The 24170-nt window shown below is 41.4% G+C and overlaps 1 protein-coding gene across 8 annotated transcripts in view; it reads right to left on the bottom strand.

The window, feature by feature from the left end:
• The window catches only part of SCAF8 (SR-related CTD associated factor 8), a 75539-nt gene that overhangs the window by 25741 nt on the left and 25628 nt on the right, over window positions 1-24170 (bottom strand). For 3 of the 8 annotated variants that reach the window (XR_014546726.1, XM_083607946.1, XM_083607948.1), the window contains exons 13-20: window positions 23217-23317; window positions 22143-22256; window positions 21382-21538; window positions 19497-19627; window positions 15602-15746; window positions 14831-14884; window positions 14036-14248; window positions 11521-13174 (exon numbers count right to left, since the gene is read on the bottom strand). Coding sequence is in view for 5 of the 8 variants with exons in the window: in XM_083607946.1 (XP_083464072.1) it covers window positions 11535-13174; window positions 14036-14248; window positions 14831-14884; window positions 15602-15746; window positions 19497-19627; window positions 21382-21538; window positions 22143-22256; window positions 23217-23317 (2555 nt within the window). In the remaining 3 variants the exon portion in view is untranslated. Of the gene's footprint in view, window positions 1-9115; window positions 9226-10551; window positions 13175-14035; window positions 14249-14830; window positions 14885-15601; window positions 15747-19496; window positions 19628-21381; window positions 21539-22142; window positions 22257-23216; window positions 23318-24170 lie in introns of those variants that run through there. The other 5 variants (XM_083607945.1, XM_083607947.1, XM_083607949.1 and 2 more) reach the window with 2 other exon arrangements.

Genomic DNA, 24170 nt, shown 5'->3' with positions numbered 1-24170 from the left:
AACCTGAAGCACCATTTTTGCTAATGGGGCCTCCTGCTGCCACCGCGCCGCCAGAGCACGATTTCTGTTCTCATCCTGAAGCAAAGTTCTTAACCTGAAGCACTATTTCTGGGTTAGCGGAATCTGTAACCTAAAGCGTATGTAACCTGAAGCGTATGTAACCTGAGGTACCAGTGTAATGACGACTTGTAGGACAGCGAGTAATGGGAAATGGTTTGCATGCACCAGGGAGTATCAAAATGAACAAATAGCCCTGAAGAACATAGCATTCTGGTGGCCATGTGTACTTGTGCTAAGTATAATGAAGTCAGATAAAGAACCAAAAGCAAGCTCAGATACCTTTTTCAAAAACTCCCAACTGTACATCCACATTAACTGCTTCACTTCTTCAGCATCTACACACCCCTTTCAAGAGCAATTTGACAAATTTCATTAGTCACCTTTCATGTGCATCTCATATTAGGGAATCAATGCTGTGGTTATCCAATGTTCCCTTGTATTGATGAATCAACTAGAATTCCTAACAGTTTACATGCTTGTCGCATGTCTCCCAACAATCTGACACAACCACAGTGGTGGATCATTTGTGCACTTCTTGCGGATATGATTCAGACAGCAGATGCTATTTCCCAAATAGCAAAAGCACACTTTATTCTTACATTTGAAAAGGTTTGTTTTCAGATTGTGTAAGAGCCAGAATACCCTCTAAGGCAGGGGTCAGCAACCTTTTTCAGCCATGGGCTGGTTCGCTGTCCCTCAGACCATGTGGTGGGCCGGACTATTTTTTTTGGGGGGGGGGGATATGAACAAATTCCTATGCCCCACAAATAACCCAGAGATGCATTTTAAATAAAAGCACACATTCTACTCATGTAAAAACACACTGATTCCCGGACCGTCTGCAGGCCGGATTGAGAAGGCGATTGGGCTGCATCCGGCCCACAGGCCTTAGGTTGCCTATCCCTGCTCTAAGGAGCTTAGCCCCACGGGTTCAAGTGCATCTGGAAGGGAACATAACTCAGTGGCAGAGCACATGCTTTTGAAAGTCTCTGGTTTAATTCCTGGCATCATCAATTAAATAAAAGATCAGGTACCAGATATGGAGAAAGCCACATGGATCTATGGACACAGTATAAGGAAGCTTCCTTAAGAAAGCAGTCCACAGCACTGACTTAGATAGATTCAATAAGCAAATGGGCATGTATGGACAACCTCTGATATAGAGAATAGCCTCGTCTATGAGTCTGTACTTTGAATTCATGAACAGTTCTCTAATAGCACAGGATTTATTGGCATCAACTTAACTGAAATATTTTTAGTCAGATGAGAAACACGGAGACTACAGTATGTATTTCAGGTGCCACAAATGAATAAAATTACCACCATTAAATGTAATTAAAATGTTTTACTCCTTCCAATACTGAATTAGGTAATTAAGCACCTATCAGTCAGGAAGCAAAATGAGGCCACCCAAAAATAAAATAGTGGATTCCTGTACTTGAGGAAACAGGTATGCAGAAGTATATTAGTTTGCACGTTTCTTTTAAATGGTCCTGAGAGTTTCTAGGGCATACAGAATGCTGAATGCATACAGGCAAAAACTTAGTAACTATTTTTCTTTCCTTCCCATCTCCAAATCTGAAGCACAACTACAAGCGTCTTGATTCACACTGACTGGAACCCCGAACAATAGCATTTCAGCTATCAACAGGGATATTGCATGTTTTCTAAAGCTGGTGTCCACCTGTCTCTTCTTAAAACAAAAATCGCAGAGGAAAGATTGACTCCAAATTCTACTAGTGATTTTTAAAATCTCAAACTCTTGAAGAAAAACTATAATTACTGATGAGAAGTTGGTGATATGGTGAGTGAGAATCTGATGTTCTAGAGCTAATATCTTCAGTTTTACTAAACTTTAGCAGAGAGGAAACCCAGGATTTTCGGAAAAAAGAGAGACATCTTGGAGAATGGATCCTCATTGCACCAGTGATCACAGGATACTTTTTCAGGTCCTCAGGGCTCTATGATAGCTAATATCTGCCAAAGAATGTTATTTGCCTGCGCATCAAAATTAAAATCTGAGCAACTGGACCATATTTAAACTTCTTCTATGCACTTTCAGGATCCAAGGAGGAACAAGCCTTGGTAATGGGGAAACAAGAAAAGATAGAAAAATGAACCAACTATAATGCTGGAAAGAAAAGGGTTGTGGTGATAGCAAAGCAAAGAGACATAATAAAGAGCCAAGAAGTTCATATGGGACACAGTGGGGAGAGACCCACTGTGCAAGCTGAAGTCCTTCTGCTGACTGGACCTATCAGTTGAATCACATTCATTACATATATAGTAATTATTTCTGAAATTCTATCTATACATATACATTAGCATATGCAAATCCATGTGGGTTTTTTTAATTATTAACAATGTGTTAAGTTTCAGAGGGGACCAAGTTGCAGAGGAGGGCTAGGTGACTAACAAAAGGCTCAAACATCCTTTCAATCCTAAATGCTTTTCTTCAGGAGGGGAGGAGCAGCCTCCTCAGCCCCCACATTGCCTAGAACTGGAAAACATCCCCACAAGCAATAAGCTTATTTAATACCAGTACTTCTTCTCAAAGCCATTTAGAACAGAGGCACCATGTTCTGTGCTTCTCTAAGCACACAGCTCCAAAACCGCCCCTTACTGAGAAGCAAGCATGCCTGCACTTTAAGCAGGTCAACAGAAGTGTAGTAATGGCAACAGAAGATGCTGGGTAGAATCCAATGCAGTGCTAAGTCTCTTGTTCCACTGGCGCATGGATTTTTCTTTGTGGAACGGAACATTCCCCCCCCCCCACACACACAGGGGAAGTGCTATTGTGCAAACAAAAATCATTGCACTGATGGGATGCAGTAGTTGAATACCATCCACAGACACAACAGAGACAGCCTAGAGCAGCTCCAAATTTTGGAGGTTTCAATTTGAAATTGTGGCTGGGCCCTTAGCTAAAGCCATTTACAGATGCCTCGTAGTAACACCTTTGTCAATGTTGTCTTTCCATGCATGAGGTTTTCCCTGCTAAAAAAAGAAAGAAAATTTCAACATTTTCCTTCAGTAAGATTCTGTATTTCCTTATCATCCTGTAAGCATAAATTGCCAAAACGGAATAGCATAGACATCTGGTGGTGGATTATTTCTTTCATATATAAAGTCTACGCAAGAAAAGTAAAAAACTAACTATCCTGCTGGGTTGGATTAGTCCAGTCGCAGACAACTCTGGGGTTGCGGCGCTCATCTCACTTTACTGGCCAAAGGAGCTGGCGTTTGTCCGCAGACAGCCATCATGTGGCCAGCATGACTAAACCGTTTCTGGTGAACCAGAGCAGCGCACGCAAACCCCGTTTACCTTCCCGCCGGAGCGGTACCTATTTATCTACTTGCACTTTGACGTGCTTTTGAACTTCTAGGTTGGCAGGAGCAGGGACAGAGCGACGGGAGCTCACCCCGTCATGGGGATTCGAACTGCCGACCTTCTGATCGGCAAGCCCTAGGCTCTGTGGTTTAGACCACAGCGCCACGCGCTGATGGTAGCGAGTACTAAATGTATTCCCTTCCCCCTTACATCTTAACCTCTGTATTTCACTGTTTCTGGATTTTTTAAAAAAGCTTTACTTAGTTTTTTGTGCTGTTTTTAACTGTAGTTGTGATTTTCAATGTTTTAATCCATTTGCTGCTGCATTGGACATCAGCATTATTATGAAAATTAAACAACTGCACGTTTGACTGCAAAAATTCATGCATTTATCTCAGCCAAGACCTTTAAATTGATGGAAATAACTGTATGTTTTATTTAGTTCATATTTATATGCACTTTTATTACTTTACATCATGGGTGAGGAATTGGATCTGACTAGTAGGTCAGATTGTTATCTCCCTCAGCCCACCACCCACAGGTCAAGTCTGACAGGTGGATGAGGCCCCCCAGCTGTTAATCATCTGATGCTCTGACATCAGGTAACCTGATTTTGCTCACAACTTACTTTCAAACCATGTGGGTAAAGGTGTAGCCCATGAAAAGCAGTATATGAGGGGCTTTGCTACGCATGGTGTTCCGTAAGTGCAGCAATCAGCTGTGCATAATAATAATAATAATGATAATTTTTTACTTATACCCCGCCCTCCCCATCCAAGGCCGGGCTCAGAGCGGCTTACAAGCAATAATAAAAACAAGATGAATGATTACAACTTAAAAACGAAAATAAAAAACAACATTAAAATATTAAAATGTAGCCTCATCGCAGGAGGAGAAGGAAAAGAAAAAAGAAAGAGAGGGAGGGAGGGAATCAAATTGGCTCCAAGCCAAAGGCCAGGCGGAACAACTCTGTCTTACAGGCCCTGTGGAAAGAAATCAGATCCTGCAGGGCCCTGGTCTCATGAGGCAGAGCGTTCCACCAGGCCGGAGCCAGAGTTGAAAAGGCCCTGGCTCTGGTTGAAGCCAATCTAACTTCCTTAGGGCCTGGGACCACTAGGGTGTTGCTATTTATGGACCTTGAGGCTCTCTGTGGGGCATACCAGGAGGGGCGGTCTCGTAGGTACGAGGGTCCTAGGCCGTGAAGGGCTTTAAAGGTCAAAAGCAGCACCTTAAATCTGACCCTGTACTCCACCGGGAGCCAGTGCAGCTTGAAAAGCACTGGGTGAATATGCTCCCATGGCAGAGACCCCGTGAGGAGCCTCGCTGCAGCATTCTGTACCCGCTGGAGTTTCTGGGACAGCTTCAAGGGCAGCCCCGCGTAGAGCGAATTACAGTAGTCAAGCCTGGAGATGACTGTTGCATGGATCACTGTCGCCAGGTCGGGGCGGGAAAGGTAAGGGACCAACTGCTTGATGCGGCGAAGGTGGAAAAATGTCGCCTTGGCTGTTGCTGTAACTTGCGCCTCCATGGAAAGGGAGGGGTCAAGGATTACACCCAAACTCTTAACGGAAGGCAATGGCACTAATTGGGCCCCCGCAAGAGAAGGGAGTTGGTCTCTCATCCCCATGCCATCCTGACCTAGCCATAGGACCTCTGTCTTCGAAGAATTTAGTTTCAATCGGCTCCCACGAAACCATCCAGCCACAGCTTCCAAGCATCTGGTCAGTGTGTCCAGGGCCGAGTCGGTGTGGCCATCCATCAGCAGATAGAGCTGAGTGTCATCAGCATATTGGTGACAGCCCAGCCCAAAGCTCCGGATAATCTGGGCAAGGGGGCGCATAAAGATGTTAAAAAGCATCGGGGAGAGAATTGCGCCCTGCGGCACTCCACACACCAAGGAGTGGCGCGACGACATTTCCCTCCCTAGTGCCACCCTCTGACCCCAACCAGAGATAAAAGAGCACAACCAGTTACGGGCTATGCCCTGTATCCCCACGTCTGCGAGGCGGTGGTCCAGAAGATCATGATCGACCATGTCAAAGGCTGCTGACAAATCTAAAAGGATCAGCAGTCCTGACCCGCCTCGATCCAGTTGTCTACGGAGATCATCTGTTTGGGCAACCAGAGCCGTCTCCGTCCCAAAACCAGGACGGAAACCGGACTGAAATGGATCTAATGCCGATGTTTCCTCCAGAAACCTACCAAGCTGTTCAGCAACCGCTCTCTCAATTACCTTACCCAGGTATGGAAGATTTGAAACTGGGCGGTAATTGGATAGGTCTAAGGGATCTGATGAACTTTTCTTTAAGAGTGGACACACCACTGCTTCCTTCAGTTCCCCTGGGAATGTCCCCGTGTCAAGGGACAAATTGATAATTTCAACCAGGGGGGTCCGCGCAACATCTGGACACTCCCTAATCAGCCAAGACGGGCACGGATCAAGGAGTCAGGTGGTGGGCCTACCAACTTGGAGGAATCTATCCACATCAGTAGGGAGTATCCGATCGAAATGGTCCAACACTGGACCTGAAGTCAGTCGAGGGGCCTCCAGTTCAGTCACTGTATCTAAATTGGCAGGGAGGTCACGGCGGAGCAACAGGACTTTCTCCGCAAAAAAGCTCGTGAATGCCTCACAGCTGTGGGTCGAATTTGTGCTTAAATTTGGTTGTCCTCCTAAGGACGTTATTGACCTAATTATTCTAAAAAGTTGTGCCGGGCGAGAGCTAGCGGATACAATGGAAGCTGCAAAGTAAGATTTCTTAGCAGCTTTCATAGCCATCTCATAGGCTTTCATAAGTGTCCTATAAGATGTTCTTGAGGCTCCGTCACGAGTCCGTCGCCATACTCGCTCTAGCCGTCTGAGATCCCGCTTCATTTTCCGGAGCTCCTCAGTAAACCAAGGTGCCCGGTTTCGACGGGGTCGCAGAGGGCGCCTAGGCGCGATCTCATCAATGGCTGCCAACACATAAGTGCAACACAGTTTCACAAGCCTCTTGCATAGCAAGTCAGAAGCCTGACAGCTACATCCTTACCTGTCCTACAACTGGCATCATAGAATGGCACTGGTGGGTGTGGCTTGGCTACAGTGGCCTGGTGGACCTAATTATGCCTGTGGACCAAAAATGCCCTACACTGGGTTCAGGTTAATGAAAGTATTTTTTGGCAGAATTAAACTAAGGACACAATGTTCTAGGTCATAATCAGTGCAAGAGTATTCTGCTCACAGGGCAAGCGTATTTCAAAACATTCAATTTATGGCAGTCCTATGGTATTTTACTTATTTTTCTAATGCATTAAGAGAAAATTCTTCAGCACTGGCCATAAACGTAAGTAAAATAACATAAAAGAGTAGTTTCCATTCAAAATTTGCTCCATCTTGTCACCATGTGTAACTTTGTGGGACAGCAGCAACACTTACAACTAATTCTATTTAAGAGTCACTTGAGGTCTGGCAGAAAAACACCTGTGACTACTCCAACAAATAGGACACTTTATCCCATATATACTTTGAAGTCCTGAATCAGGTGATCCAGCGTGTACTACGCATCATTCTTCCCTGTGTCTCTGGGGCTGTTTGCATGCCATGTATTTAACTCTACAGTAGTTTTAATGTCTGTATGCACTGAAAGTGGACAGGAAAGGGAAACACAAGAAATGTTGCATGCTTACACAAGCTTTGAAATCTAGCTTGGGATTGTAAATTTTCCATCTATCCTTGCTTCTAAAGGTTCCAATCCCAAGCTTCATGATAAACTGAAGAACTGATCTGTTACAAAAATATGTAGTTTTAAAAGTAAAAAGACACAAAGGTTATTCGGTGCTTAGCATGAGAAAATTGCTGTTACATCATTTTCACTTTTCAGGTCGTTCCATGGTTGGGTATGATTTACAACAAACATGAGGACCAAGTGGAGAAAAGTGAGGTAAAAAGCAAAAGAGCTTTCAAAAGTAAAAATTTCAGAAATTGTGGGTTTCAGAGGTAAACTAGCTCAGTTCTTCCTTGCCTGAGAAACTGTTCAAGAACAATTATATCTGCTTATAATTTTAAAAATGCCATTTCTGAAAATCACATTTGTAGGGAGTGCAAAAACTTATCAGCTGTACTCCATAAATAAGACCAAGATAGCTTAATTTAAAAGTGAACAAGCACAAGCCCCCGAGGTTAAATTTCATTGAATGCCAAGACTGCAATCCCTACTGAACTCAATGGTGTTAGTTCTGAACAAACAATGCTATAAGAGTAATAACCAGGAAACAAAGAAAATCAAGTTTAATTATTAAATAATCTGACTGATGTCTTAAAACAGCTTACATATTTTAAAAAATAAGTCTACTGGCTTAATCACTTGTGATTTGAAACAAGAGGTTTTAGATGAATAATCCAAATATGCGCTTTGTTTAAAGTAGTTCTGATTATGAGGATATGATTTTACATTAATTATAGGAACTACGCAAAGTGTTACTGATGACTTACAGGTTTATGAACTGCAACAGAATCAGAACCATGCCTATCAGATGTCGAGATAATTTATGTATGTTCAAATGTAGTCACTGAGTGAAGATCAATTTTAACCAAGAGAATTTACTTTCTGGGGATTGTCAATGCATTTTCCTAAGAAACTGCAAAATACTGCATGGACTGTCAGCTGTAATACTCCATGTGTATTCGTGGTCAATATGAGTTAGCTTATTTTAAACAGAATGAAACAGCATATTTAATTAATCCTCATGCAGTGCTGTCAAAGTATTGAGTTGTAGGAGAATAATTTTATTGATCAATTAAATTTGCAAAATATTTTCTCTACCTATTTGGGAATCTGGAATATATTTCCTATTATAACACCACATCACAGTCAAATTTAACATGCTAAAAGCCATTATGCCATCAGTGAAAGAATACTGCCAGTTGCTTCACCTGACTGTGTCATATTACTAAAAGAAAGCCCTTAGCAATTTCAACCTAAAATGCAAAATATCTGCTATGTGTGGGTACAAAATAACAGGAAAATAACAGGGAAGAAAGATCTGTCCAGCAACACTTCCTCAACGTTACTGAACAATCTGGGTGGAAAACTTTAGTTTGCCATTAAAGCTGATGATCTAATTGACAGATTAGTCACTATACTAAAGCTACTGACAAAACAGATCCTTTCAACTAGAAGACTCAGAGAGCAGACTTGGATCCCAATTTTTGAATTTTGTCTTCACAGAATGCCACAACTCAAGACTAATTTAACCATAACTAAAACCTTTGGTGGAAAACATATATAATGTTGAATAATAAAAGGCAGGAGTCTTGTCTTTCTTACTTAGCCTATTCCAATAATAAGCGACAGTACTCACAAATATACCATTCTGTATGCAATTGTATTGATGTACAGATTCTAATCAGTTAAATACTAATACCAGTGTTGCTACATTCATTATTTTAACTGTTCAAGTCTTAAAAGACCTGCAGAATTGCCTATCAAGGCTCATCACTTAGGCCAAACTTTCTATCCAGAATCTAACACTTGACAAACATCCAGACTGATGGAATCTGGATAACACCAGTTCCAGCAAGAATATTTAACAATCTTTCTCCCAAAATAGGGAAATGCAAAGACATTCAACCTATTACATTATTCCAGATTAGCACACAAAAACCCTTCAGGATTACATGCAGGATCACACTGGTGTGTCAATAAAAGTGACCCAATTCCTTCACTACAATTTGAAAATTACCTTAAAATGTGCAAGTCCAATGAATCTGAATCCATTTTAACAGCCAGACCATCAACAGTCTGGTGCATTTTTAATGTATATCAACAGACAATAGTGTACAGGTTTCCGTTCTGGAATGAAAGATAGAGAACTCAAGCTTTCCTAAGCAGCAATGTAACTGTAAATTGGATTTCCCTTCCCAAACAGCAATTACCAAACATCATGGCAACAAAAAGATACCTTCTATTAATGGCAGTGTTCTAGTTATTCACGGACTCTTTTCAAGTATTGCATTGTTTCAACTTCTTAGGGAAAAAAGTTAACTTTGTAAGACCTGAATTGCTTCTCCCTCTAATTATTTTCTACATAAAATGTTAGTTTATTGCAACACTCTCAACGTTATTATTAAAAGGTGGAATCCAAATAGCATTGCTTTGCTAACAGAAGACATCTGTCAGCAAAATGGAAGACAATTTGGGGTGGTTGCTCTTCCCACCATCAGCCTGCACTGCCTCCCTAATTTGGTCTAGAAGGTTTCCCAATCTTCTTGAACAGACTTTAGGATTATGCAGGAAGAGGGAATTGCTTCAAATAGCCTTCCATTCTACTGATAAATGTCAGGGGAGTAATACGGAGTTCCACCCATATTTTTTTACCAGGTTGTATTGCGAGAGGATGAATAAGAAATGTAGAAAATAAAGTTTGCTTTTTTAAAAAAGAAAGGACCATGTGACAGTACGATGCCAACCTGTCCATTTTTTTGCAACTAACAGGTCCTACAAATATTTTCATCTTTTAGTACAAAGAATCACATTTTTGGGGCTGCATTAAATTTTTAGAAACTGGTCTGCTAAAAATATAAACTACTAGATGGTAGTACCTAATATTTAAGGAGATTGACAACCAGATACCTGGGATTTTTTTTGCGGCCTCATCTAACAGATATAAGATGCTAATTACTAGTATGGTAGCCATTTTAGTAATAGAGCAATCTTATGCATGACTACTCAGAAGAAAGTTTCACTCCTAGGTAAGCATATATAGGATTGCTGCCAGGATGATCTGAAGTGGCCAGCTATTTGTTATAAGCTAATAGTGTTTTGTTTCATTTTCTTCTTAAAGAGGTTCAATTATGTTTTGGGCAACAACCATGGACCAGATATTCACTGCAAGAAGATAATCACAAAGTATTTTAATGCTACCACTTTCTATCCAGAACACTATAACTATTACAAAAAAAGGACAATTCAAACATTTTCTTCAATATTTGCTTCGAACATAACCACACTTTTTTTAAAAAAACAACAACTAAAATCTTACTTTACACCCTCCCTTCAGAGTATATTGGACTTCACCTTCTAAAGCAATCATAATTTAGAAGAGCAAATGTTAATTTGATTTAACCTGTCACATCAGCTTTTATCATCTTCTTGCTATCTAAAGAAGGTGAAAGACAATTTTTCATTTTATAACCTAATTCCATTTCAATTTTATTTAACTGTCTACATTATTCTGTGAGTGTGTGCACATACACAATCACACACAGAAGCAGTGGTATCTACATACAGTTTTACACAAATATTTACATACACATGTTATACACAAACTAATGCGATTCCATGATTTACTTTTAAGTAGAAAGGCATATGCTTTTGTAGCATATTTAATTGTTGCACTGGTCTTACAAGAGTACTATAAACCTTTTGCAACAATTAGCTAAAGCACATTTCATTCAGGATTTTATAGATTGTATATAAAAAATACAATACCTAGAATGCTTATCAAACAAATAATGCTTTATTGGCATCTAAAAAAACATTAAAATGTATGTTATTTTTTCAATTTTTTAACCCACTGCAGTACGAGCAACAAATCACAGACACGTACTTTTGAGAAATAAGAGACTATAATGCAGAAATATCAAGAACACACCATTCTCTGTATTATTTATGCTCCTTTTTTCTTTTTGGCCAAACTGTAGGAACATATAGTATCACAGCTCTGCCTATGCTTTAAAATTCTGCAGCAGCCTAAAAACCTGGACAAGATACACCAGCACCTGTTTTCAAGTATAACAATTTCCATGGCCAACCTAATAGCAATATCTAAAAATTTCCATTTCTTCCATAGGAAGTCTTTGTTTGTTTGACAAGCTGTTATTTATCCTTGTGAAGTAAAAGCAAGTGGGGCAAGTTTGCGTTTTGTCAGAAAAAATAAAGAAAAAATAAAAGAAGGAAAGTTTACCTACCATGTTCAAATTAAGAACAATTTTCTATACAGGTCAGTTGTACAGCTATTTAAGTGAAAGATGAACATGAACATTAGATTAACTTAATTCTGGCAGACAAAAGTGAACTACTAAGGTCCAGTCAGCAATTCATCTATTACAGAGAGAGATGACAACTTTACAAAAGGTATCTTTTTACCTACTGAGTGATGATTATGTCCCCTCAGTTTCTGTGCTTTCTACCACTGGTTCACTTTCTAATTCAGCTTCTGTGTCACTCTTCTCTTTTTTTGTGTCACTTGAAGTTGCCAGCTTTTCATAAAGTTCTGGTTCACCCTGTACTTGCGCTGCAGGTGGCTGACTCTCTGTCTCTGCATTTTCACCATTAACTTGGGGCACACTGTCAGTCTTTTGTTGAGATGTGCCACCTTCAAAAAATTCAAATGCTCTTGGATGTGGAGGGGGTATCCAGTTGTTCTGTATTCTCTCTCTCCCAAATCTGTTTCCATTAATTTCTCTGCCAAAATTAAAATCTCTGTCATCCCTGTCCCTCTGCCTTTCCCAAGGTCTTCGGCGATCATCAAAGTCTCTGTGAGTGTCTTGTTCAAGTCCCCGGTTCCAAGTTGGGCCACTTCGATTTTCAAATCTGTAGTTTGTTTGACGATACCTTTCTCGGTCTTCCTGGAAGCCTTTAAGACCACCAAATGTAGGAAATGAATGATGCTCTCTTTCATCAAAATCTCCTCTTTGTCCCCAGTGCTTATCTGAATTGAAAGCAAAATGGTCTCTCCTACCAAGTCCTTCCATGCCTGGTCTTCCAAAGTTCTCTCTTAAATCTATGTGTGGCCTGGCAAGATGTTCTCTTCCATCTACTGGAGGTCTTCCTAGACTTTCTCTTGGATCTAGTGGTGGCCTTCCAACTGAATCCCTCATATCCACTGAAGAGGTCCGATTAATGTTCTCCCTATTTTCCACCGGAGGAAAGCGATAGTCTCTATCTCCTTCTTGCTGAATGCTGTCATCTCCAAGTGCCAACCTTTTATCTGGATTCGACATGTTATCAACACTTTGTCTACCGGAAGTTCCAAATGGTCTCTCTGTTTGAGTAAACAAATCTCCTGAAAGGAAAGCTCTAGGCGGAGGAAGGGATGGGTCAAGGATTGCTGGAGGAGGAATGCTATGCTGTAGTGGTATTCCAGGCTGCAGGAGAGGAAATCGTGGCCCAGGTGGCTGTGGCATTAGTCCTGAGCGGATATCTACTAGAGGCATTCCAGGCAACCTTTGACTAGCAATAGTTAAATGGGGTACATTTTGAATTCCAGCATGTGGCTGTAACCCTAAAAGTCCAGAGCCACTTGAAATATTTGGTGGTGGTAATCCTAATAGTCCAGAACTACTTGAGACAATCGGTGGTGGCAATCCCAGAATCCCAGAGTTGCTTGAGACAATAGGTGGTTGGAGTGCTGCCAAAAGCCCAGAACTACTTGACACTATAGGTGGCTGGACTCCTGACAAAAGTCCAGAGTTACTTGACACTATGGGTGGCTGGAGTCCCATTAGAAGGCTGGAGCTGCTTGAGACAGTCATGGGCTGGAGTCCTGCCAGAAGTCCAGAGCTGCTTGAGACACTTGGAGGCTGGACACCCGTCAAAAGCCCAGAGTTGTTTGAAGCATTAGGTGGCTGAACTCTTGTCAAATGTCCAGAGCTGCTTGACACACTGGCTGGCTGCACAAGCCCAGAACTACTTGAGACACTAGGTGGCTGTATTCCCCCTACAAGCCCCGAACTGGTTGAGACACTTGGTGGCTGCATTCCCCCAGTAAGTCCAGAACTGCTTGAAACATCATCTGGAACTGAAAGGCAAATACAAAAATTTAAGTCAGCAGAAAAAAAGAGTACATACTATGAAATAGCTAATTTTCTTTTTTTTAATCAGCTGCTTGTGTTGCTTGAAACTGCAGCAGTTTCATCTCTGAGTTAGATTAAACCAAGATCAACATTTATCAGTTGGTTTCTTATCTGTTTGAAATCGTATTTGTAAAAAGTAAACCCAGCATCTCAAATTTGGGTACAGACTGAATTAAGCAGGATTTGAAATAATAATAAAAATACTCCTAAAATATTTTAACTAGGGTGTCACACAATCAAAATCAAAAGAGGAGATATTTCCCTCTACCTAGTCATGTGAGTTGAGATAAAATATAAAAGAATACAGAAAGGGATTTAAAAATTTGGTGCCATTCTTTGTAAAATGCCAACATGGAACAAGAAATACACATGAATGCTACTGAAAAGGCCTGTAACGCTAATGAAAGTAACATGTACTCTGATCTTATTGTAGAACACTCCAGAATGTAGGAAACAACAGGAACTATGTTCCATATGAGATAGCATGGAGCTCTAGACATTATGAATCCATCTTTTACTCCTCCAGGAAAAAGAAGCAAAATGTTTCTTGGTCTCAGAGAAACACAGTGTTTCAGCAGCTGTATCTGCATCTGTTGCACATTCAAAACCAACATGTCATGTAGAAAGCTAAGCTATGCACTGTGAGTTTTAAAATCAGGGGACATTTTATTATTTGATCAGCACCTTACAATATGTGGCCTTGGCACCAGTAGCTACTCCAATAACTACCCCTTTAGAATACCCATGCAGAAATGACCACTCTAGTTGTACAAACTTTATGAGCAAAGTTTCATTGGGCTACTTACCAGCTCTGTTTTCACTTGATGAAATCTGAAGATCTGCAAGATGGGATCCCTTTTCATCTAAATCTGACTTGTTACTTGACAGAGGAGTAAAAGCACTTCCAGCAGATAATGTTGGGGTGGTAAGACTACTAGAAACAGTGCCAACTGGTAGAGCAAGGTTGCTATAATCTTTCATTGACTCTTGAGCAATTGGTAGTGAAGACTGTACAAGAGCTGTAAAACAGAACACACATACAACTTCTTACAACCCTATGCATGCCTACCCACAATGAAGTCCTGGTATATTCAATAGGATTTGTGCCCTAATAGAAGTGTTAAAGATTGCAGCTTATGTTGCAGTATCACAGTGAATTCTTTTCATATAGTTGTATGTGCAAATGATGTAATAAAAAAATCTGGTAATCCTAAACTATAGACTAAATATGCTATTTGCAGTATTATCAAGCTACCATTTACAGCAGCACAAAATGAACACACATTTACTTTGCCTTCACCTTACAAGCAAACAAATCATTTTAAAAACAGTTTGCTATCAAAGTAGCTATCATAGAGGCTGGCAAGTTTCTCCTGAGCTACAACTATTTCCATTGATCTATACAATTAAAAACAAAGGACATATTCCAATATAAATACACAACACAGTTAATGTTTTTTTTAAAATTCTCATCAGTAGCTTCCTCCAACAAACATACCAAATGTATTTTAAGTTGTCCTCTAAATGTAGGAGCCATTTTGGAGTTTGGTGAAAGAGCACTGCCTAACTGAAGACACAAGGAAAGATATAAACTAACTTACGGGTTGGAACTACCGGCGGTGGAACAGGTGGTGGAACTGGGGGAGGCAAATAACCTAGAAGAAACAAAGAATAAATCTGAATAGACAAAGCCAGCAAAAGTGATCTGAATAACTTATTTGTATAGAAGACAACATTCACTGCATACAGTCGTACCTTGGTTTTCGAACACCTTGTCTCGAACGTTTTGGCTCCCGGATGCCACAAACCTGGAAGTGAGTGTTCTGGTTTGTGAACTTTTTTTGGAAGCCGAACATCCAACGTGGCTTCTGATATAAGAGTGCAGAAAGCTCCTGCAGCCAATCGGAAGCTGCTTTTTGGTTTTCGAACATTTTTGGAAGTTGAACGGACTTCCGGAATGGATTCCGTTCGAGAACAAAGGTACAACTGTATTTGCAAGTGCTCGACTGAATTAAAATTATGAGCAAGCGGTATTATTTAAACCAATATATTCTGTTTTGCATCTTTTGTGTTTTAAAGTGCAGTTGTATGGGGTTTTTTATTTTATTGTTTCATCTTCTTGTAAGCCGCTTTGAGGTTTTTACAATCAAGTGGAGTATAAATTTTAATGAAATAAAGGAGTATCATTTAAGAATTACAAGTTAAATAAACATACGTCAGTTAACTCCAACAGCCCATCCTATGTATGCATACTTAGAAGCAAATCCCACAGGATTCAATGAAGTTTACATCCAAGTATGGATCTTTTAATCAGATCAATCTATGTGAATTTATGCATAAATTTATGTCTAAATTATATAAAGGTAACTTACCAGGAGGTGGGTGTGAAGGATTGAAGCTTGCTCTCATGAAGGGAGGTGGAGGAATTGGACTATAGCCAGGAGGAGGGACAGACATTGTAACAGGAAATGTTGGTGGTACTAAACTAACTGCTGGCACAGATGGAGCTACAGGAATCTGTTTAGGAGAAAAGTAAAGTATGCCTTCAATATTTACATAATCCCGTTATTTTAAGGCTATGCAGATTTACTGGGAAGTAAGTCTCACTGTATGTAGCAGTACTTCCTGTGGAAAACATGCCTAGTATTGGGATGTATAAGTAATAATTAGAATCAAAATCTACACAATGACAATAGTAACTATGGTCTTCCAAAATGTGAATTAAAGGCTGTTAAGCCTGCTCCATCTTGCAGTGTCACTTCTTACTAAATCTACTGTACACTGCTCTGATCTCCTCCACTGAACAGAGTGATCTGGGACTTTGGGTCCCCTACTCTGTCACTTAACAGCCAACCAGCACTATTGTACTGTATCAATATTGCCTAAAAATCATGTCTGATTGGCTGAAATTTCCCAACATTTTGGAGCTTAAGTGAATACAGAAAGTCCTTAACACAAAAAGCTAACTCAAAGGTATTTTGGTTAATTGAAAGAAACAAATGACTAAGTAAGAGAAAAAGAGATCCCTGAAATAATTAAGCAAAAACATAAACAATTAAACTCACAAAAACAAACTCCCAGATCTGATGAGACCCCGCAGTGAGCAGAGCAGAATCTAATAACATACGACCGGCAGGGAATATTGCCTTTTCATCATTAGTGTACAATGAAAATTCACAGGAAATCCAATTTTCAAACTCATCCAGAGAGAAAATAGGAACTGGATGTCTAAAAGCAACCACTTATCCTTAGATGTTCAGAGGAGATTCTTGTCACACTTGCCTACCACCTATGTGTTTGTTTCTGTTTCCCTCACTGAGCAGCAGCTGCAAGTCATGGGACTTTGTTTTCATTCCACAGTACAGATACTGTTGGATTCTCACGGGAAAGGGAGACTGGATGTGACGTTCACTGGTTTCCTGTTTCTTTGTTCTTTCGTTTCTTTGGGAGTTGCTCTCTGCTTCTCACAGAGACAAGATGTATATTTGTATGCTCTCAGCATAGGTTAGAAATAAAGCTTGGCAATGTAGCACCATATCTGCTTCATCCTTTCGTTTGCGGACTCTGGGGTGTTTACTCTGCTGGGCTCAAGGCAAAATGAGCCATATCAGCTCAAGGGCCGGAGCTGAATAAAACTAACACTATGTGCTTAGAGCTCGACTCTACTGAAGGATTTCCTCTGGTCCATTTTGTGGTGATTGTCAAGAGGCTGAAATAAGTGCCCATGCTAATGACTGTGAGTGGGACCTCCACACAGAAAAGGACAATCATAATCTTTCAGCACTGAAAGCACCTGGATGCTAGGCCTGCTTTCGGACTTAGGGATGTATATACTAAATAAATATCTCTTCAGACCATCTTAAACCTGCAGCATATTTTAGGGTGTTACTGGGTTGTTATTTTTATTTTGATTATATATATTGTGATTTTTATGTTGATCTTTTATGTGTCCTGCTCTGAGACCTCTGGGTATAGGGCAGTATATAAATTCAATCAATCAATCAATAAAATAATAATAATCATCTCTCTCTCTATATATATATCCAGCTTGTGCTTTCCTTCAGATGCACAACCTTTAGAAATAAATATGGTTAAAAGTGTATAGTAAGTGTCACTTTACATTGCATAGACAATAAAAGATACTCATAATTATGGAGTACTAATAATTGGGTGTTTCTTCAACTCACGGCTAACTAGAGCATTGGGAAAGTGAGCATGCAGGGAGAGAGATTTACTGTAAATTAGGGGTGGCAAAATGCTGGTCCATGAGCCTAATCTGGTCCACCAAGCCTATTCTGGCAGCCCTCTAGCTCCTGATCAGACAGCAGTTCTAAACAAAGCCCCTCTTCTCCACCAGTGAACAGATAGGAATGCTCCAGAAACAAGAAGGAGCACAATGATGTGATCCATGTTACCTGGGTGCTCAGCAAGCTCAGGAAACATTGGAGGAGACTGTTATACACCTTCCTGTTTCTGGAGCATTCTGATCTGCCCACTGGTGATGAGCACAAGGGGTTTCATTCTGTGTCATCAAAGCTAGAGTGATTTTGATCCTGATCATCCTTGGGGAAAGTGTGTTGAATTGGAGGTGAGTTAATTCTGACTTATAAATTATAATGGAAGATGGGGGGGATGGAATGTCCACTGTCTCTATTTGGGGGGCTTACTCTACTGTCATCCTCTATCCCCTGGCAGCAGGTCGTTCCCCACTGCTGCTGGGGAGATTGGGAACCCTCATCCTTTGCCAGACTATATCAGTGGTCCCTTACTAGCCGAGTGCTCTCTTGAGGGCTGGACCTGTAGTCTATCTGTTTTAGCATATACAGTGGTGCCTCGCAAGACGAAATTAATTCGTTCCGCAAGTTTTTTCTTCTTGTGAGTTTTTCGTCTTGCGAAGCACGGTTTCCCATAGGAATGCATTGAAAATCAATTAATGCGTTCCTATGGAGACCGCCTTCAGACCAGGTCCGGGGACAGTCTGTCCCCGGACCTCTTCTGAAGGCTGGCGGGGGGAGAAGGACTTTTCTCCCCACCGCCAGCCTTCAGAACAGCCTTCTGAAGGCTGGCGGTGGGAAGAAAAGCCCTTCTCCCGCCGCCAGCCTTCAGAAGAGTTCTCCCAGGGCTGCCTAGGCTGCGGATAGCAGCCTGCTGCCCCGCGCGAGGGGCGCTCTGCTTCAGAGCGCCCCTCACGCGGGGCAGCAGGCTGCTATCCGCAGCTTGGAGAGCCCTGCGGTGAAGTCCTGCAGGGCTCCCCAAGCTGCGAATGTCTGCCCCGCGCGAGGGGCGCTCTGAAGCAGAGCGCCCCTCGCGCAGGGCAGCAGGCTGCTATCCGCAGCCTAGGCAGCCCTGGGGGAACTCTTCTGAAGGCTGGCGGCGGGAGAAGGGCTTTCCTCCCCACCGCCAACATTCAGAATGCTGTTCTGAATGTTGGCGGTGGGGAGGAAAAACCCTCCTCCCACCGCAAGCCCCGGGAACAGAGGAGAAGCGCTGCGCGCCTTCTCCTCTGTTCCCGGACCTCCCACCGCAAGCCTTCAGGACAGGTCCGGAAATAGAGAAGGCGCGCTGCGCTTCCCCGCTGTCCCCGGAGATTTCCCTATGGGCTTTTGTCTTGCGAAGCAAGCCCATAGGGAAATTCGTCTTGCGAAGCCGCTAAAAAATCGGAAAACCCTTTCGTCTTGCGAGTTTTTCGTTTAGCGAGGCATTCGTCTTGCGGGGCACCACTGTATCCCCCTCCTTCTGCAGTTGGCAGCCCTTCAGCTTATTGGATAGCAACCTTCCTGGACAACTTGCTTTAAGATCCATGGGCATAGTCAAGGGGTTGCGGTTGGGAGCAGCTGCTGCCCCAATCAAGAAAATAAATAAAAATGCTTAACTGACCAATCGTGTCACAGATAACTCAGTTCTGCCCCCCCAACATAATGCCTGACTATGCCCATGCCAAGACCCCATAACAGAAGTATCAATTCTTCACTTTCTTCTTTTCAAATGGTATGGGGGATGAGGGGGACTTCTCCCACAAACTGCAAGAGGTCAGAAACCTTAAGAAAAGTCTCTGCTAAAAGGGAAAGCAAAAACTGCCTGGCTTTGCAGGCTGAAAAAGTCAGGCTTTTGTGCTAGATGGCAGCAATAATCGAGAAGGGTAGAGTAAAAACTTTTGAAACCAGAAAATTTCAAGTTCTGCTTGCTGACACAGAATATAACCCATTCCATGTCCGACTACCTTTCCTGGATGAGAAAAGCAAAGACAGAATCGAGTCCAATACTAACCTGTAGCATAGTGACAGACTGTGTGTAAGTTTCTGTTTGGGTTGTTACGGCTGTAGTCTTGTCAACTGTTGTAGTCTGGGTTGTTTGCACAGGCTCTTTCGTGGTCTCTGAGCTTCTTGCAGTTTCCCATTCTTAAGAAAAGAAACAAGGTAATAAGATTTAATTAGTGTTTCAATAAAGAAAGAAAAGGACAATTGGTCTTACCTGAATAGTAGATTTATTAGATGGATGATGTAGTATTTGGACTGGGCTGTTTCTCTTGTATGAGACTCAGGCAGGAGCAAATAATTGTGTGTGGTAGACCGCTTCTCAGTTTTTAAGACTCGCCAAGCAGGAGCATGGTCACAAAAATCTAAAACTAAATTAAAAACAAGGGCCTACCTCCCCCCGGCTAACACGTGAAGAGGAACAAGAGTAAAGAAAATCAACTCCCCACAATAAAATTCAGGCATATATACCATCCACTTCCTGACAATGTAATGCAAAAGAAAAAAGAATGTCATATAATGTATACAGTAAGAAACTGTTAAGAAAGCAGCGTGTGGTTGCTGCAACAGGTAGCCCACGCCGCAAAAATCACTGAGGAAAATGGCAGTCCAACCGCTGAAACAGCAACTGCCAGCAACAGGAAATAAAGACCAAAAGCAAATAATTAATTGGAAATAGAAGTAAAACACCGAACACAGAATAGCAAAAGATGTATAGCAGGGAGGCTGGTTTTTTTTGGGGGGGGGGGGGGCTTGTTCTACCTCAGCAGAGGACAAATCAAAGGGCAGACAGCAAACTGTAACAAAGACAGGACAAAGTATCAGACAAACAGATTAAGAAGAGGAAGATTGCCAAGTACAGTGGTACCTCTGGTTGCGAACGGGATCAGTTCCGGAGGCCCATTCACAACATGAAAAGAGCACAACCCACAGCGGCACGTCTGTGCACACGCGGGTTGCAATTTGCCACTTCTGCGCATGCGGCGAAACCCGGAAGTAACGCTTTCCGGTACTTCCGGGTTGCCGCAGGACGTAACCTGAAAGAACGTAACATGAAGCGGACGTAACATGAGGTATGACTGTAACTAAGAATAACAAAGAAAGGAGTTACAGAGGGCTCAGATGAATAACAGCCAAAACAGTGGTCTACCTCCCACAATTCTTTGCTTCTGCCTGAGTCTCATGCAAGAGGAACAGCCCAATCCGAACACTTCATCGTCCACCATAATAAATTGAAAATATTAAAACATTTTCAGAATACTTTCCATGAAACCTAAATCTTTTTAATGACTGGAGAATAAGGAGATATGCTCAGAAAAACTGCCTGGTCATACCAATTCATGAAAACTTTTATGCACAGCTAGATGTGAAGTACTAAGCTTGCTCGTTGAATCTACAGTGAAGGCAGTCAACAATTTGTGCCTGATAGTTTTAGAAACTCTTATATCAACAGTTTGTTGAAAACCATTAACTAGAATTTTTTTGTTATACCATCCTTAGAAGATCTAATATGGTAAGTTTTAGACTTACATGTTTACTCAGAAGTAAATACAAGTATGCCCTATGTAACTGACTCCTTAGTGAATTAGTTTAGTATTGTCAATCAATCCTAAAGAAGCTTACTCAGTAAGTCCTAATGAGCTGAATGGCAGTTACTGCCAAAGAAGGGTATAGAGGACTGCAGTCTTAGTTTAGCAATCATTCTAGTGCAAGATAGAATTTTTCTAGTGACTTTAGAAACTGGACATTTATGATTCAGTCTGACTGCCAACTGCTAGCCTACCTCTTAACTAGTATGATAACAAAACACCTGTCATTATCATTCTAATGGGCACATCTAGTATCTCGGAAACACATTTTTCTGTAACAAAAGATGAAAATAAATAAACCATTCTTACCACTATTTACTGTTTCCTGGTCAATCATGCCTCCTTCTGCAAAGCCATCTAAATCATCCAATTTAACTTTTTCCCAAGGTATATATGAAACTCCAACATCTGCATCCCAAAATTGTTTGTATTCAGTTTTCACACCTTTGTTTAAAGCCCATGCAATCTGAAAATAGAATACAATTCAATAGTTATGGAAATAAATCACAACTAACATTTCTACCAGGCTTTTGATCTCCTTTCAAACATACTAACCAACAGTCCCATTACATTGTTCATAAGATGGAAGAACTTGCTATGCAAAACCTTCAGTATATCCAAATTAAAATGAATTCTTTCACCATCATGTAATTATTTTCCTCTTCTGAATTATACTTTCTACAACTTCATTATCAAGTTATTTAGCACAGACCAAATTCTTTGAGCCTTTTGTCCTCTACAATTATTGTGTAGTACTTGCCTGAAATTCTTCCCCTATACCAATCCCCCCCAAATGATGCTCTAATGCAGATACTGTTACCGCCAGCTATAAAGTTATATTAATTGGTGTTTTAAAACTGTGTTCCTGTTGATTTCCCATTTTGAAATATTCCAATTGTAATTCTAATCACTGTCTTGGTAAGAAAATTTTTCTACAGAGTATCAAGAAATTCCTATTTATTCTCATTAACTATAGGTATTACCAACCATGAAATGTTGTATTCTTCACTGTATATGAAAGCAAACAATTACTATAATTTATCTTGAAGATGAATAATATGAAGACGTACCTTAATAATTTTAGATCCAATCTTGTAGGATCCAGAGCTTAGTTTCTGAAGAGCACGATAGGCATCTTGTCTATGAACCATACAGACATACGCACAGCCCCTGGGAGGGATCATCTATAAGCAAGAGTCAAGTAATAGTAAAGTGTAAACTAATGGCTAGGAATCAGGAATGGCCATCATGGTGGGGCGGTGCTATCCTCTCAACTCTGGTGTTGCTGCCACTTATTAGGATTGTGCAGAGCTGTGCATCAGTCAAAGTCTCTGGTACTCCCATCCTGTGCTCACAAAGCTCTGACCTTACCACTGCCCTGCCCCAGTACACAGCAGTGACACCAAGTGTCAAGAAGGCGACTCCACAACACTCTTGCAGCTGTGATCCCGTATCCACCACCACCACCACATACACACACTTTATGTCAGTTTCCCCTCCTTCAGCACCCACCATGCCATGCCATTCTGGAGGGTCAACCTGACTTTCAGGAGTGACGTTTCAAGAACCACAATGAGCTGCAGATGCAATGGAGGCAGGCAAACCTGCCTTGTTGTGTAAGCAGAACTCCACTTAAATTCCTCTAGAACTAGCTAGGAAGTATGTAAAAAGGTAAAGGTAAAGGGACCACTGACAATTAAGTCCAGTTGTGAATGACTCTGGGGTTGCGGCGCTCATCTCACTTTAAGGACCGAGGGAGCCGGCGTTTGTCCACTTCCGCAGACAATTTTTCCAGGTCATGTGGCCAGCATGACTAAGCCGCTTCTGACGAAATCAGAGCAGTGCACGGAAATGCCATTTACCTTCCCGCCAGAGAGGTACCTATTTATCTACTTGCACTGTGTGCTTTCAAACTGCTAGGTTAGCAGAAGCTGGGACAGAACAATGGGAGCTCTCCCCGTCGCAGGGATTCAAACCGCTGACCTTTCAATTGGCAAGCCCAAGCAGCACAATGGTTTAACCCACAGCACCACCCACATCCCTTACCGTTATGTACCAACCCTTATTTTCTACTAATGAGTACACAACTGTTCAAACAAGGTTATATTATTTTTAAAAAGACATATGCTGATTATTTCACTTACATTTATAGATTCTATTTGTCCAAATTCTTCAAATAAATTGGTTAAATCTTGCTGGGTGGCTTTCTTGTCCACCTGACCAACCCAAAGTGTAGTACTACAGACTGTAAAGACAAATATTGAATAAATCAAATAAGAGTTTGTTGCATATGTTCACTTAAGCTGGAATCTTTTACACAGGCTTTTGCCACCGAAAAGCTAAAGCAAGTTGGGGCCTTGCACAAGCATGTAATGTATCAAACCAATAAATACAATTTTTTTATTTAAGCAGAGAATTCTACTCTTTACCTACCCCTACCATAAAGCATGTAAAATCTCATGCCAAAACTAATACCGTATTTTTCGCTCGATAACACGCACCTGACCATAACACGCACATAGTTTTTAGAGGAGGAAAACAAGAAAAAAAAATTCTGAATGAAACAGTGGATGTATCATTTTTGTGCTTCATGCTGCGGCCACAGACATGTGATTTGATGGTGAGTTTGGGGTAGCCCAATGCAAAGATCCTGAGGATCCATGTGGATCCATGCTTTGTAACCACGTTTTTGTACCATTGCAGCCCCAGGCAACAGTGGGTGCGTGTGTTTTTTGGTGCAGGCTGTAGCCATGGACATGCTATGTGATCTGATGGTGAATTTGGGGTGACCCAATGCAAAGATCCTGAGGATCCATGTGGATCCGTGCTTTGTAACCACGTTTTTGCACCATTGCAGCCCCAGGCAACAGTGGGTGCGTGATTTTTTTGGTGCAGGCTGTAGCCATGGACATGCTATGTGATCTGGTGGTGAATTTGGGGTGACCCAATGCAAAGATCCCGAGGATCCATGTGGATCCATGCTTTGTAACCACGTTTTTGTACCATTGCAGCCCCAGGCAACAGTGGGTGCGTGATTTTTTTGGTGCAGACTGTAGCCATGGACATGCTATGTGATCTGATGGTGAATTTGGGGTGAC

Source organism: Podarcis filfolensis (assembly GCF_964270895.1).
Source record: "Podarcis filfolensis genome assembly, chromosome: 3".
Lineage (NCBI taxonomy): Eukaryota > Metazoa > Chordata > Lepidosauria > Squamata > Lacertidae > Podarcis > Podarcis filfolensis.
This window is presented reverse-complemented; position numbering and strand designations above follow the sequence as displayed.